Source organism: Pholcus phalangioides, unplaced genomic scaffold, assembly GCF_987345545.1.
Source record: "Pholcus phalangioides strain wild (caught in Gottingen) unplaced genomic scaffold, Ppha-v1.0 ptg000015l_1, whole genome shotgun sequence".
Taxonomy (NCBI): Eukaryota; Metazoa; Arthropoda; class Arachnida; order Araneae; family Pholcidae; genus Pholcus; species Pholcus phalangioides.
Window position 1 is genome coordinate 88908768 of NW_028301608.1, and position 14193 is coordinate 88922960.

Here is a 14193-nt window from a genome sequence, read left to right on the forward strand (position 1 = left end):
ACACAGCAAAAAACAAAACAATAACGCTGGGACTTACGCTGTTACATATGAAATAAGAAAAAACTAATTGCTAAATTCTTCAAGTGCAATTGGCCGTTGGTTTTAAACCGATGTGCAACATAAAAATTTATAATATATAGTATGATGCCTTTTTTTTTTCAAGCTACATATTGGCCCTTTCATGCTGCATACTGATGTGAGTTTTATGCGTCATAATACCGGTTAATATGTTTTTATGTTTACCACAAAATAATTTTACGGTAAATATAAAAATATTGTAACCGGTATTATATGTATATATATACACACATATATAGCGCATAAGACTTACATCGGTATGCAGCATGAAAATAAACAATATATTGAATCATATCATGAACTCATGTTGAACACGTTAAAAATAAAGAGTAGGACGGGGGGGGGGGGAATTTGCCTAAAGAGGTGACCTGTAAAAATTCTAGTCAGGGAGAACAGTGGTATATTTACAGGGGGGCGTTTAGCGGGCTATAGCCCAGAGCGGCAAGTTCAGAGGAGCGGAAAATTTGAGGAATGATTGCCAAGAAAATTACTAGAATGTTAGAAGTGTGGCAAAATTTGTTTTACCCTTCAATAAATCCATCTCTGCTCAGACTAGGGGCTAGGCCAGTGAGTGACAGAGAATTTGCAAGCACGTGAGCGAGCAAAACAGTGACCTAGAGTGCGTAAAAACATATGGATGCCCAAAAGAGTGACCTAGAGAATGTGAAAGCATGTCAATGGCCGAAAGAGTGACCTAGAGCGTGTGAAAGCTTGGGAATGGCCAAAACAGTGACCTAGAGTGCGTGCAAGCACGTGAATGACCAAAAGAATGACATACAAAGCGAGGGACCACGTCAGCGAGTGACCTAGACCGCGCGCAAGCATCTGAATGACCAAAAGAATGATCTTGAACATGTGTAAATGTGTGAATGGTCAAAAGAGTGACCCAGCAAGGAACCATGTCAGTGAGCAATCAAAAGAGTGACCCAGAGCGTGTGCAAGCATATGATAGACCAAAACAATATGCAAGCGTGTGAATGACTGAATGTGTGACTTAAAGAGTCTGTGAGCATGAGAGTGACTAAAAAGAGTGACTCAGAAACACAAATGTGCACGAAGGAGTGGAGGGATGCCAAGCGGATTATAGCACAGAGTGGCTAATTCGATGAAAAAGTAATTAAGAAAATTAGACTGGAATGGGAGATATGCAGAAAAATTGGTGCATCTCTCTCTCCCGCAAAACCATAAATGCGCCTCTGCTGGAGAGGCCCACCAAGTTAACGCCTTCGGGATTTCGGGAACCATGCGGTATCCATACCGATGTCTCGGTGGAAACCATAGTAATCCGCGGTACGCCAATTGAGAAACTCTGATCTAGAGAGAGATCACACTCTTTTCTTGTTAATTGCGGTTCGATCTCGTATTTCATCAAAAAAAAAAATTGTTCTGTGCATCTCTACTTACTAACTAGGTTATCTTGTCTCTTATCTCATTCATTCACTTTTTTTTGACTCATATTAACGTGTTTTTTTTTAATATAAGATGTTTTAGAGGACCTCGAGGTCGGGCGGGTCCGAGATTCATTTTTTTCATCTCTACCTTAAGGAGAATAAAAACAGGTTCGACCTCGTGTTTATCGATTTCACGATGTTAGTGAAATTATTCTCGCAGCTGAATGAAGATGCACTAGTCTTCATTTCGGAGAGAGAGAGTTGAGTGACCACTTTGAAGAGTTTGACCTACTATTTCGCAATCCAATGGGCTTGTAATTGCGTGTTAATTCCACGTCGTAGGTTGTGGTCCTTTTCATTCAATGAGAGTTACTATTTTTGTCACAGGAAAATTATATAATTAAAATTGACTTTATTTGATACATTTGAATTTTACGAGGAAAAATTTATAATAAATTTGTATTTAAATGAATATGAGAGAAGAGCGATATATAGTTCGATAGAGCAACCTGCTCGTGGTTATGGGGTGAAGCTAAGGCACCTATATAATCAGGATTTTCAAGTCAAGCTGTTGATTGCCATAACAATCAGCCGAGGCTAGGTTCTTGGAATTTTTTTCTGCCACGACCCAAACTCAACAGTATGGTCAGCTTCGCGACCCATGAGACTGTTTGTTTTTCGAAATTAGTGAAACCAGTGACGCAATAAGTGCGTTTGTAACAGGACTGTAACTAGATTCGTACTACTCTTCTAGGGCCGCTGTAGTGGTCGGGTGATCGTAGTGACGGACTCGCACCGGCTCCACAATGGTCCATCGCTTCGAGGCGAATGCGAGCCAATCTTCCCGTTAAAAAGTGTCGTCACTGAAAACAACATACCTACAATGGAACAAATATTCAATCACTTTCTTCTGAAATATAGATGGCAGCGAAAAATACACACACAATCACAACACTATATACTCACTCAGACTGTTAGGTACACACACGCTTACATTTCCGTCACAGCTCATTCGGTAGTAAATTGTCCATGGCGATAGACCGGAGTTGTGTTCGTTTTGAATGAAAGAAAAAAGAAAACTACTCACCTAGGAAATCCCTGCGGATCAAGTTTGGGTCGGGACCCATGGCTCAAGTGGATTTAAACGATCAATCTCGAAAGTCCTTCCGGCCAGAGTCGTCGACATAAAGAAAACATTGGACGGGGTGATGGGGCTGAAAGTTGCCCCATATATACGGGACTCAAGCCCCTCATGCAGGAGTGATGCATTGCATTGTGCATTCATTAATTATTGGGAAGCTCAGCCCCCTCCACTACCAAATTTATGGGGGGAGGGGGGAAGCTCAAATAGCCTCACCTAACCTGGGTCACAGCCCATAAGTTGAGAATCCCCCCTGTTATAATGTCAAATCATGACGAGATGTTTCTTTTAGAGATCGAACTCACTTAAATTCGTTTTTGTTTGACATTAGGAAAATCGAATCAGGAAGTTGATACATGTGAGAGGTGACCCGTATTTTTCCTTATTTTTGTATGTTCCAACTACTTTATTGAAATGCCCTCTTCTCTTTTTTTTAAATAATCCTTACCATAATTTTTAATATTTGTTGAGATAGTAGAAGATAATTTTTTATAAGGATTTCAAGCAATATTCCAGAAAGCCGTAGACCTTCACCTTCAAAGCATAGAGGAGAGGGAGAAAAGGCAAGGAAATACGAAGAACGACGAGTATCAACATTTCATGAAATTAAATTAAGATTTCTGACATAATATGGAAATTCTTACGTTCATCTAGGATAGTGTTTCCTAAAGTCAGCAATATTGCCCAATGCCTCCTAGATACTACGTCAAAGAGGTAGGCCTACTAAGCTATCTGGAAGGTATTGCCCTGGGAGTGGGGTGGGCTTGATGGAGGGGCAGTAGAAGCTGTAGATATAGTGAAACCTGTCTGAAACGGTTACTCTATAAGAAAGAAACCTGTCTTAAACGGAACAAATGTATATTCTTTTGAATAATTAATGTTTTTTTCAATCATGGGAAACCTTTTTAAGACAAAAACTATCTAACGGGAAACGGAAGGCCTATTTTGTCTGTTTGTAGATACAAAACCTGCTAAAACGGAAATAATTTTTGGTTAAGTTTTTTGTTCTTTGGATGTGAGGAAGTTAAGTCGTTCTGATTCCGCCTTTTGTTAGACGAACTCTCAATTCTTGCAAAAACGATGATTGCTTATTATCTATCTCATAGTTTCCCAAACTTCTTGTTCCATCACCCCGCACCCCGTTCATCAGAATTTTTTTTTTCTTTCATCGCCCCCCCCCCCCCAACTCAAGTCAATCCATATCCATAGGATCCTATGTTAGCTTCCATCGCCCTCCTAGACCATTCCTTCGCCCACTTTGGGAAACACTGATCTATCTGAACTGGTTCTGAGGGTCGGGCTTGAGAGGAAGTGGATTTACTATTCATAATGTAGTAAAATCTTGTTTAGCATTTCATTTATGATGAAAATGGTGACTTTTGTTAGAAAACTCTTATTTCTTGGAAGATGTTTAATAATTTCGGGAGAGTAATACGCAAAGGGAAACTCGCACAGTCACAATTTAGCGATAACGTGTTTTGGCTACTGCGGAGATTTTCATTCAGTGTAGAGATGACCACCAGCAGCAAGAAACGCGTATTGAATTTGAACACAAAGATGGAGTTCGTAGAGGCGTAAAAAAAAGTAATTCCGACGCGAATCAAATACATTAACAAATAAAACTTTATAATAATTAATAAAATAATTATTATTTAACCACAACTATAAATATATGTAATATGAATTATAATTATAAAACGTTTTAATTAAAATATAATAATATTAATTAATATTATTGTATTAGTTTGAATATTATTTATTATTAGAATTAGAATGTTGTTATATAATATTGATTTAATAATTAATTGATATTATTTATTATATTAATCAAGTGACGTCACAGTCTGACCAATCGCTGTCGTGGTTATAAATGTCATCAAATAGGGTGCATTAGTGTGACGTCACGACCTGCATCGTTGAATCTATAGACACTAGAATAGGGGCCCTTATCAAGTCGCCTTAGTTGAATCTAAGGCGACTAGGACGTAGATGAGATTCTGTTTAAATTATTTTTCTGAAAAAAATATGATTAAATAAGACTTACATTCGCTTGAAATGAAAACTTCAAACTCTTGTGAACATGCAATATTAAAAATATGATAACAGTTCGTCTCTAATTAGCTATGAACGCTTTATATTTCTCACGTTATCCGTTCTCGTGCGTTTAGCCTAGTAGCCATACTTTTGATTCCTGCATTGAATCATGAATTCAATCATGGAATCAATGATTAAATCGAAGAAATAATTTAGAATTATTGAAAAAAATAATTTTAGAATAAATGGAAATTTACAATTAATGAAAAAATAGTCACAGAATTGCTGAAAGCAATAATTGCATAACTACTGATAGAAATCAGAATTATTGAGAATAGCTTTGGAATTGTCAAGAGTAATTTCAGAATTGTTAAAAGTAATAATTTATAAAAAAAATTAAGAGTTCTATTGAAAGAAATAAGTTTATAATTGATGAAAATTTAAAGTTTGATCGAAGAATTAATTTCAGAATTATCGGGACAAATTTCAGATTTAATGAAAGAAATAATTGATCAGTTAATTGATTAATGAAAGAAAGTTATTTGAAAATTAAAAAAAATTCAAATTTAATGAAAGGTATACAGTAGAACCTTCACGGACACTCCCCGTTAACGGACACTTTTCTGATTCCCGGTTCCGTGGAATAGCTCTTTAATGTATTTCACTATCCGTTAGACACTCTCGATAGCGGACAGTAAAATCAGGAAAACTCCAATTTATTAACTTTTGGTCATAAATCGTGAGTTTATCACATTCAACAAGATTATGTCCCAAGCTCGTGTAGGTAAATATGATAAATCACATCAATCAATTACTTTATCAGGCTTTCTAATTTTATTTAGGCATTACACACAACCACCGGTAAAAGTGATAAAAAATGTAGTGAATTTTACTCAAACTTTCTTTGTCGAGAAGATTGTGCATAACCACTGGTATATCACTTTTGCAGTAATTAAAATGCATAGGAACCAATAGCACAGAAGCCAAAGCGTCGTATAAATGAGGTTCTGTTGTGTAACGTTACTCTCCGTCAGCGGACAAAAATTTTTGGTCCCATGGGTGTCCATTATCGAGACTTTCTACTACATATTCAGAGCAATTGCTAAATTGCATAATTAATTAGGCCAAACGCACATGAACGGATAGTATGTGAGAAATGCCGCTGTGGTGGTCGAGTGGTCATAGTGACGGAATCGCGTCTCGTGGTTCCGGGTTTGAACCCCACCGTCACTGCAGTGGTGGTCGGCTGAAGTTGGTTTTCTGGGGGTTCCCAACTTCAAGGCACGAATGCGAGATCTTCCCTTTAAAAACTCTCGCCACAGAGAGCAACAGACCTACAAACAGTATAAATGCAATTCAATCATAACACATCACTCACTTCACTTCTGAAATATAGATGGCAGTACTGAAAAATCAAACGCAACACTATGTACGCACTCAGTCTGTTAGGTAGACACACAGTTGCACTTCCGGCACAACTCACTAGATAGTAAATTGCCCATAGATGGTGATAGACCAGAGTTGTGCTCGATTTGAAAGAAAGAAGGCATGTGAGAAATAAAAAGCACACTCATAACTAATTAGAGACGAATACTTTTACCATTGCATGTTCACAAGAGTGAAGTTCTCATTTCAAGAGCTCGCAAGTCTTATTCAGTCATATTTTTTTTTCAGAGAAAAATAATTTAAATAGAATCTCATCTACGTCCTATGGCGTTTTCCTTGATAATCTCGCTCAGCTCATGTGTGTTTGGAATCAGCGATGCCGGTTGTGACGTCATTACTAATGCGCCCTATACTAAGACGCCTTCATATACGTGTATTAAGGAGTTCTACAAGTAGTATAGTGTAGAACTCCTTAATACACCTTAATAGTATATGAAGGCGTCTTACCCTATACAGGTAAAACATCCAACATTTGATTTGCGAAATGATTCAAGTATTTTTGATTTGTCAAAGCCGCACAGATGGTCAAGAACGTCCGGTTCCCAGATGTCAACAATACAAAGAACATGGTGCCCCGAAAAAAGATGCATAGCCAGGTTAAATCGCTGATATTGCCTTTAATTTAAATTTATCACTGCAATAAATGGTTGCTTATCGGAACAGCTTTGGTATATTGGTATTGTTGTTATGTTTGCTTGGGCGTCAATAGCGTCCCACAGCCTCGTATCGTATTTATTAACCCAGAAATCATCTTTATAATCCAGATCTTTTATACTGTTATATTTCCTCTTGCGTTTCGTGATTATTTATTATATTCCGTGATTATTTGAATTTGTTTTTATTATTGTTTTCTACTCTGGCGATTTTTTTCCCCGGCGTCCGTAGTGTCTAACGGCCTTGGCGACTTTTTGTCGGGTCGTCGGACACGAAAAAAAAAGTCGCCGAAAATCGCCAAGTTGCCCCTTATACCAAAGCTGTTCCCCACACGCCACACATACCTCTGGTACAGTGATGGTAACTCGTGGGAAATTTCCCATATTCGCGGGAAAAATTGGCCAAAATTGGTTGACGTGGGAAATTTTGAGAGTTCATCACACAAAAGAATTTTTTTGAAAAAATATATATAAATGCAAAACAATGCTTTTCTAGTGCAAAATACTTTATTACATATTTCCACCGATAGATGCAGCACAATTTTCGGAATGTGTGGGAAAAATTTTGTCGAAAGGGAAATTTTGCTTGACGGGGTTGCCATCACTGCATCTGGTATCATGAATACGTTAGGGGTCACACACACATACATTCACAAAAACTTTTTAACATATATCAACTGGTTGTAAATTTTTTAGAATAATGTTAACAAGCTGCACGTACTGTTTGGTAATCGTAATTCAGTATTGTTCTTTTACCCCTGGTTATCAAGAGGCAAAGTTTAGTAATGATGGTTTTTTCCCCTTCTCATGACCAATCAAAGAGTGAACGATTTCCCATTTCCATTACTATGTATAGAATAGGCCTGTATCTGAAAGCAGGATAAACCCCATATCCAGTATCCCTTGCTTTATGTGAGTTTTACAATGCCATTTGCAAAAGTTAAAAGGGTTTTTAATTGCGTCTGAATGAGTGGTTGAGTTGCGCGTGTGGGTCATGGTATTGATCTGCTCTCTGGCGATGATTGGATGAAGTTTATGTGCATAGTGAGCTGTATTGAAGGTCTTTGAGCAGTTCATCTGATGTGGCCTTGGTTGAATAGGGCAATTACACATTAGCATCATTACACATTGAAACTGACGGCACTTCCCTTAAGTTGTCACTCCGCTTAAGGCATCGTAATTTTGATAACGTGAGGTGAGGACTTATCGAGGTTTTACTGTATATGTTGAGTGGGATAATGTGCTGAGAAAATTAATTTTTGATGCACATACATGTCTTACCATGCATGCGCCATACTTTGTGATAGAATGTTCTATAGCAATTTTTGTTCCTCTTGATGCCAGGGTATGTCGATTTAACTTCAATGATATTGAAGTAAAAGTTACCAGGTATGGTATGCATGTTGATATGTGATAAGGATACTGATATGTGATAAGTGATCATTCAAGTATTACGTCAGCATCGATGGAGGGGGTTTCCGGTTTGCTGACTTTTGATGACAAGGGAGAGAGGGGTTTGGATGATGCTTACGTCATCAACCACCCTTTATGAAAATATGAAATATTCTTAATGGCATCTTACTCTGTGCGCCAAAAACAAGAAACCTTTTGATAGTTTGTGGGTGCTTGAAGTAATATATATATAATAATATTTTGCCTACCAAGGTTCGACATAGCCCATTTCAGGAAACACTGTCCTAGCTTTTAAAGCTAGGACATACAGCTATACCAGCAAATATAATATGTAACAATTTTTATGAGAAAACACAAATGCAATCCAGCAATTATTGAATATATTAAGTGATTTAACATGTATTGAATAAATAATTTCATATATTTTTCATTCCATTTCCATGTGACAATTTGATCCTTCAAAATTCTGAGATGGCTAAGCCTATATTGTAATTGAAACCCACCATAGCCATAGTGTATAGCTGTCTAATTGTATTTGGCTCATGGCCCCCTCCCAATATTTGCCCCATCTTCATAATACCTATGGATAATAATAAGTTTGAGCCCCTCCCCCAATATTTTCACAATAACTTTATGCTTTCCCTTTGTGTGGTACTCATCGGGACAAGGAATTCAAAGCATGACATATGAAAAAGTAAAGGACATTTTATTTCCATTCAAAAAATAACAGTGAAAATATCATGAAAGTTAAACTCGATTTAAAATTTATGTGAACACTTGATTTCGAATGATGTAATCTTATGTGAATAAAAATTTCATATCAAGCATTATATTGTATTACAATAAATGTCACTGATGTTTGCAAACAAGTCATGTGTATGTCATTATCAGTTAGTTTTGAAAAATATTGTGTGACACAAAACTAACATATACATAAAACACAGTATTTTTATTGTGATACATGGTCGATATCAATGAAAATAAGCAAGCAATGCCATCTTTTATTTGTTGTGAAAGAAAAAAATCTCAAATGGTAGTAGAAAAATACATGTTGTTGAAAACTTGCATTATACACTAATGAAATAATGTATGAAATAAAAATTTAATTTCATCTATGTATCAAATTTTAATTCATAGAGATTAAAATATGAAATTGTGTGATAGAGATTTCAATTTCGAAGAAAATGACCATGGCGCTAGTAAAATGAAAATTTAAAATAGAATTTTTTGCTTCTTCCTCCTCCTATGGTACAAATATAAACTATACTCTTGGGAGAACTTCACTGCGTTTAAACACAAAATACAGAGAAATATATACATAAATTTACATTGTGTGGTCTCGTATATAAAAACAATCTTCACATGTGCATGTTCACAAAACATCAAAGCAAATATAATCGGAAGTGAATTCTTCCAGCCCATCAGTTTGCAGGAATTCAATGTACAGAGATCATGCCATATAGATTACAGGATGTAACCTTTAGACAGATTCGAAGAAAACAAAATTGCACAGCTGTCATGTTACTTCAGTCATGCTGAACATAGTTTGATAAAGTCCGTGATATTTCTATTTGTGTTAAGCCCAATGATGTAATTGACCAGTTTTCTTGCAAGAAGCGCAACAATATTTCCCATAATACTTATTACTGCAATACTTGGCTTTCACAATCATTTCACAATTTGCAAAGTTTGGACTGTCAACACAATCCGGGTCCTCTGTCGATGCTATAAAAAAAGTCAATATGAACCACATGTTAAAACTGCTTTGAAACTGATAGCAGACACAATAAAATAGAAATACACCCACAAATACAATCTTACCTTCTATATGAACAAGTATCGATGACGATGATATGCTTCCTCCATGTTTTGCAGTACAAGTATATTCACCACTGTCACTACTGACAACTTTTCTAATGAACAGAGTGCCATTTGATAGAAGCTCTTTACGACTGTCATTGGACAATTGAGAACCTTCAAAATACCAAGCTACTTCAGGCCCAGGTAAAGGTCCATGAACTATGCAATCAATTTGCAATGGAAATCCTGCCTTTGGTTTGTCATCTCTCAATACAGCATTTGCCAAGAGAGGTACTAAACAGTAGGAATAAATGAAGCATTATGAAATTGCCAAGACAAATAAATGAAGCAATATGAGATTGGCCAGAAAGCATGGATATTTTATAGAAATGGAAAATTAGCAAGACAGCACATATATTCATGATATAAGATTAGCGAGATAGCGTGGATTGCATACAGTGAGTGGACAATTATACACATTCATTAGGCACATGATTTGGTCATTAGCTGCCAAAGCCTGATTTTATCATTCTGACAAACAGAGGCTAAAAAAAGATGTAACTCCTCTTGATCGCTTTTCCCTGCACTAAATTTTTTTTTTATCATTAGCATAGGCAGAAAGGTAGAGGTGCACAACATCAAGGTATTACTGGGATTAGATAATACCTCCATGGTGCACAATCACCCCCCCCCCCCACTCACTCGTTCAAAGATAATGTCTCTGTTTATTCTTCTAAATGTGATCAATTTGTTTCTAATTTGTATGAACTTTTATTGTGGTAATCGGTCATCTGTAGTGTTTCGAATTTGCGAGTGCTCCTTTTGACATTTACATAAGAAATTTTGATTTCTGAATCAATTTGGTGGGTGCTCAGACCAGAGCCACTCTTCTTAAGGGTGTGCGACAAGTGCGGTCGCACTGGCCCTGCACTTTGTGAGACCCAAATCTGAATTTCTTTCATCAATTATTAATTATGGAATTTTCATTGATTTTGGCATTTTTTCTTCCTTTAATTCTGAATTTTCATTAGTTTCAGCAATTGCTTCTCTCACCAGTTTAAAATTACAGTCGGTGCTGAATTTTCATCAATTTTTGTGTTAATTTACATTTAATTGTGTGTTTAAAATTTTTTCATAAATATTTCTCTCTCAGCTCTTTCCAGTATATTCTGAAATTATGAATGCTCTAATTTCCCTCCACCGCAAAATACATAAAATCGGGGAAAGGGAATCTCAAACAATTTTGGGGCCAAAAATTGTTCAGACACACTTGGTCCCCACATCTGTTAAGGACTGCCCTGGCTCATCCACCTGCTATAAATTACCATGGATACTAGAGCATCCACAGCACCCCTGATTCCAATGCCACTGGTCATTATGAATGCTAATGGCCACTAATTTTGTGCTCATTTATTGCCTTATGTACAAATGGTGTCATCTGTTCTACTGTTAGAAGTTGCATACAAAAACAGGCTATAAAGATATATTTTGCGGTTGTTTGGGTGGTTGATAATTGGCAGTATTTTATTGTTTTCAATATTGCAAGGTAGGCAGGGCCACAACTAGGTGCTTGCTCAGCTGGGTAAGCACACATTTTGGCGCCCCCTTGTAATGTTGAGGGATAGGTTAAAGGGTGAAATTTTCACAATCTCTGATCCAGTGCCCGGGAAAACAGTTTCACCTGCTCTCCCCTACCCCAGTTATGGCCCTGAGGGTAGCATTTTGCCTAGACTCATTTTACATGTACACAGTCAGAAGGCACATCAACCCTGTAGACAGAATAAAATGATTAGCAACTTGACTTTAACAAATGAACCTGATGTGTTTTTTTTTGCTGAATTATTCTAGTGGGACTTTTTTAAAAACACGTTATGGGAGGTGCTGTCATTATGGCATCAAAGACCCTCAGGCAAGAGTGATGTTCTCGTGCCTCCACTCTGGTTAGAAATTCTACTTCATTCTCATATTCATTCTCAAATATAATATATCAGGTCTCATTATCTTGGAGGTCTCATTGGGAAATGAGATCTACTGGGCCAGCCTCATGGGGGCCCATATGTGGATACAGAGGTGAAGGATGGGGGTGTTATAGTTTTCTTCTGGCTCATAACATATATAAATATACATAATAAACTTATATGTTATGTGATTCTTGTCGTATAATAATGATCTTTACCAAATGGGCATTGCGAAAATAACTAAGATACTTCACTTTTAGAATTACAAGTTAATTTTTATTCATCGTTAACTCTAAACATTAAAGACACTTATATAGTACAAGGAGCTAATGGTTACTGACACTCTCACTCAGTAACGAATAACATTTAGAATTTGGATCACTCATCCATTTCTGGTTAAGCAGCCCTGGACGATCATTCGTAACCCTGGTAGACTTTGTCGGTCCTCCATCTTAACACTTCCAATTATGAGAGAGCAAATTCATTCCCATTTTACTATGCGATTTACCCCCATGAATCCCTGATCACTCTTTACCTGAAGACATGGTCAGTACTAACTCTATATTGATTGAAACTCCCGATTGGTTTAGTAGGATCGTTTGACAACCAACGTGTTTTATTGGTTCAAATAGTGGCATGATATTTCCATAGCCTATCTTAGGTGATCTGGTCATGTTGCACTTGTCTTGTACGTATCCCAATACCAGAAAAATGTGTCATAGAATTCCTAAGGCAAAGAAGGAAAGGAGAAAAGACCCCTGGACGTGTTGTTTTTCTGATGTATTATGAGTGTAAGCATGTGGTTTGTGGTTTCGCTATGGGGGGGGGGAGCGATCATGATAGGGCAATCTCACCCCTGTTCCATAAAATTAATTATTATCTGCCTAAGCAGAAGCAGAGCCGTATTGTGCCTTCTCTTGGACCCCCCTCCCTTTTAGAACAGCTATGCTCAGAAAAAGGAAGGGTTTGTTCCCTACCTCTTCCTCTCATTTTGAAGATTATTTCGAACAAGAAATTGCCAAAATTTCCAAGAAATATACAAAATGAGTATACTTTTTTTGTGCCCCACCCCATATGGCTCGGTTCTCCGGATGCTTCAGTATAGTTTAAAGGCCTGGGCAGAAAGTATGCAACCTCCTCCATTCACTATACAATACCCTCAATGATCCCTTATGTATCTTACACAAGGGATATTTATCTTTACAAGTCTGTATCTTATGGTTAAGACAGAAAGGTTATATAGGCAGGATGGCATTAAAAGTGATTTTATGCTAAGGTCTGACTACATATATAAATTTCAGAATCATTCTATTCAATAAAATTCAAATATAACGTTCTGAGAGATTTCACAAACAATTAATATTCCTGAAGAACTAGTTTTAACTTGAAAATTATGCCCCTCTTCTATTAAGCTCTGCATAATATACATTTTTAATATCATTACATTTTTTGTGTGAGCAAAGAATAAAAAACATGAGAACATATTTATACCATTTTGGTTACTTTCTGGTTCATAAGGAAAACTTTGAAGAGGGCTTTCTGTATCATAATCCAACACAAAATTTGGTGTCTCCTTAACTGGGGTAATATATGGATTCAGAGGTGGAAGAGTATTTTGTCGATTTCCCCTAGAATCGTGAAATTCGCTGTATGAATGATCATTTGGACGTCTAGAAGGATCACCAGATGGGCCGTATACCTCAATAATCAATGTAACAGTGAATGAGTCTCCAGGACCTACGCCATTATGAGCATGGCATGAATAATCACCCTTATCTTCATAACGTACTGATCTTATTAACAGTGCATAGTCAGGTAACTGTTCATATTGACTACTAGACAGTGGTAGCATTGTAGACTCCCTCCACCATGTCACAGATGGTTTAGGGTAGCCGACAGCTCTGCACGGTAATTCAGATGGTTCACCAACGTGACCTCTAGTGATATTCGGTCCCGGCAGTATTCTCGCAGGCTCTATGGAAAACAAAATTTTGCAAATGAAGAACATGCACACATGCAAGTGGTTATCAATAAAGACAGAAATATTTTCTTGTTAGAGAAGCACATTAAAAAGTCACTCATGCTATATCCTTGTTAATAGAAACTAGAAGAAAGGATGAACTATGAAGGAATATATTAGTGGTGGCGATAATCATGCTTTATCAGATTAAAATGAAAATTGTGTGATACTTGCAGAATCATTACATCAAAAAGTTGACTCATGCTCACATTCATTCATTTGCTAAAACATTAGAAAATATTAAAATTAAAAAGAGGCT

At 36.8% G+C, this 14193-nt stretch overlaps 1 protein-coding gene across 3 annotated transcripts in view; it reads right to left on the reverse strand.

The window, feature by feature from the left end:
- Positions 1-8841: 8841 nt before the first annotated feature.
- Ppn (proteoglycan-like sulfated glycoprotein papilin) overlaps positions 8842-14193 on the reverse strand; it is an 87698-nt gene continuing 82346 nt past the window's right edge. For 2 of the 3 annotated variants that reach the window (XM_089244712.1, XM_089244711.1), the window contains 3 exons: positions 13406-13888; positions 9978-10250; positions 8842-9881 (listed from right to left, as the gene is read on the reverse strand). In XM_089244712.1, the coding sequence (XP_089100838.1) occupies positions 9733-9881; positions 9978-10250; positions 13406-13888 (905 nt within the window). In that variant the 3' untranslated portion in view covers positions 8842-9732. The remainder of the gene's footprint in view (positions 9882-9977; positions 10251-13405; positions 13889-14193) is intronic. The other variant, XM_089244713.1, reaches the window with a different exon arrangement.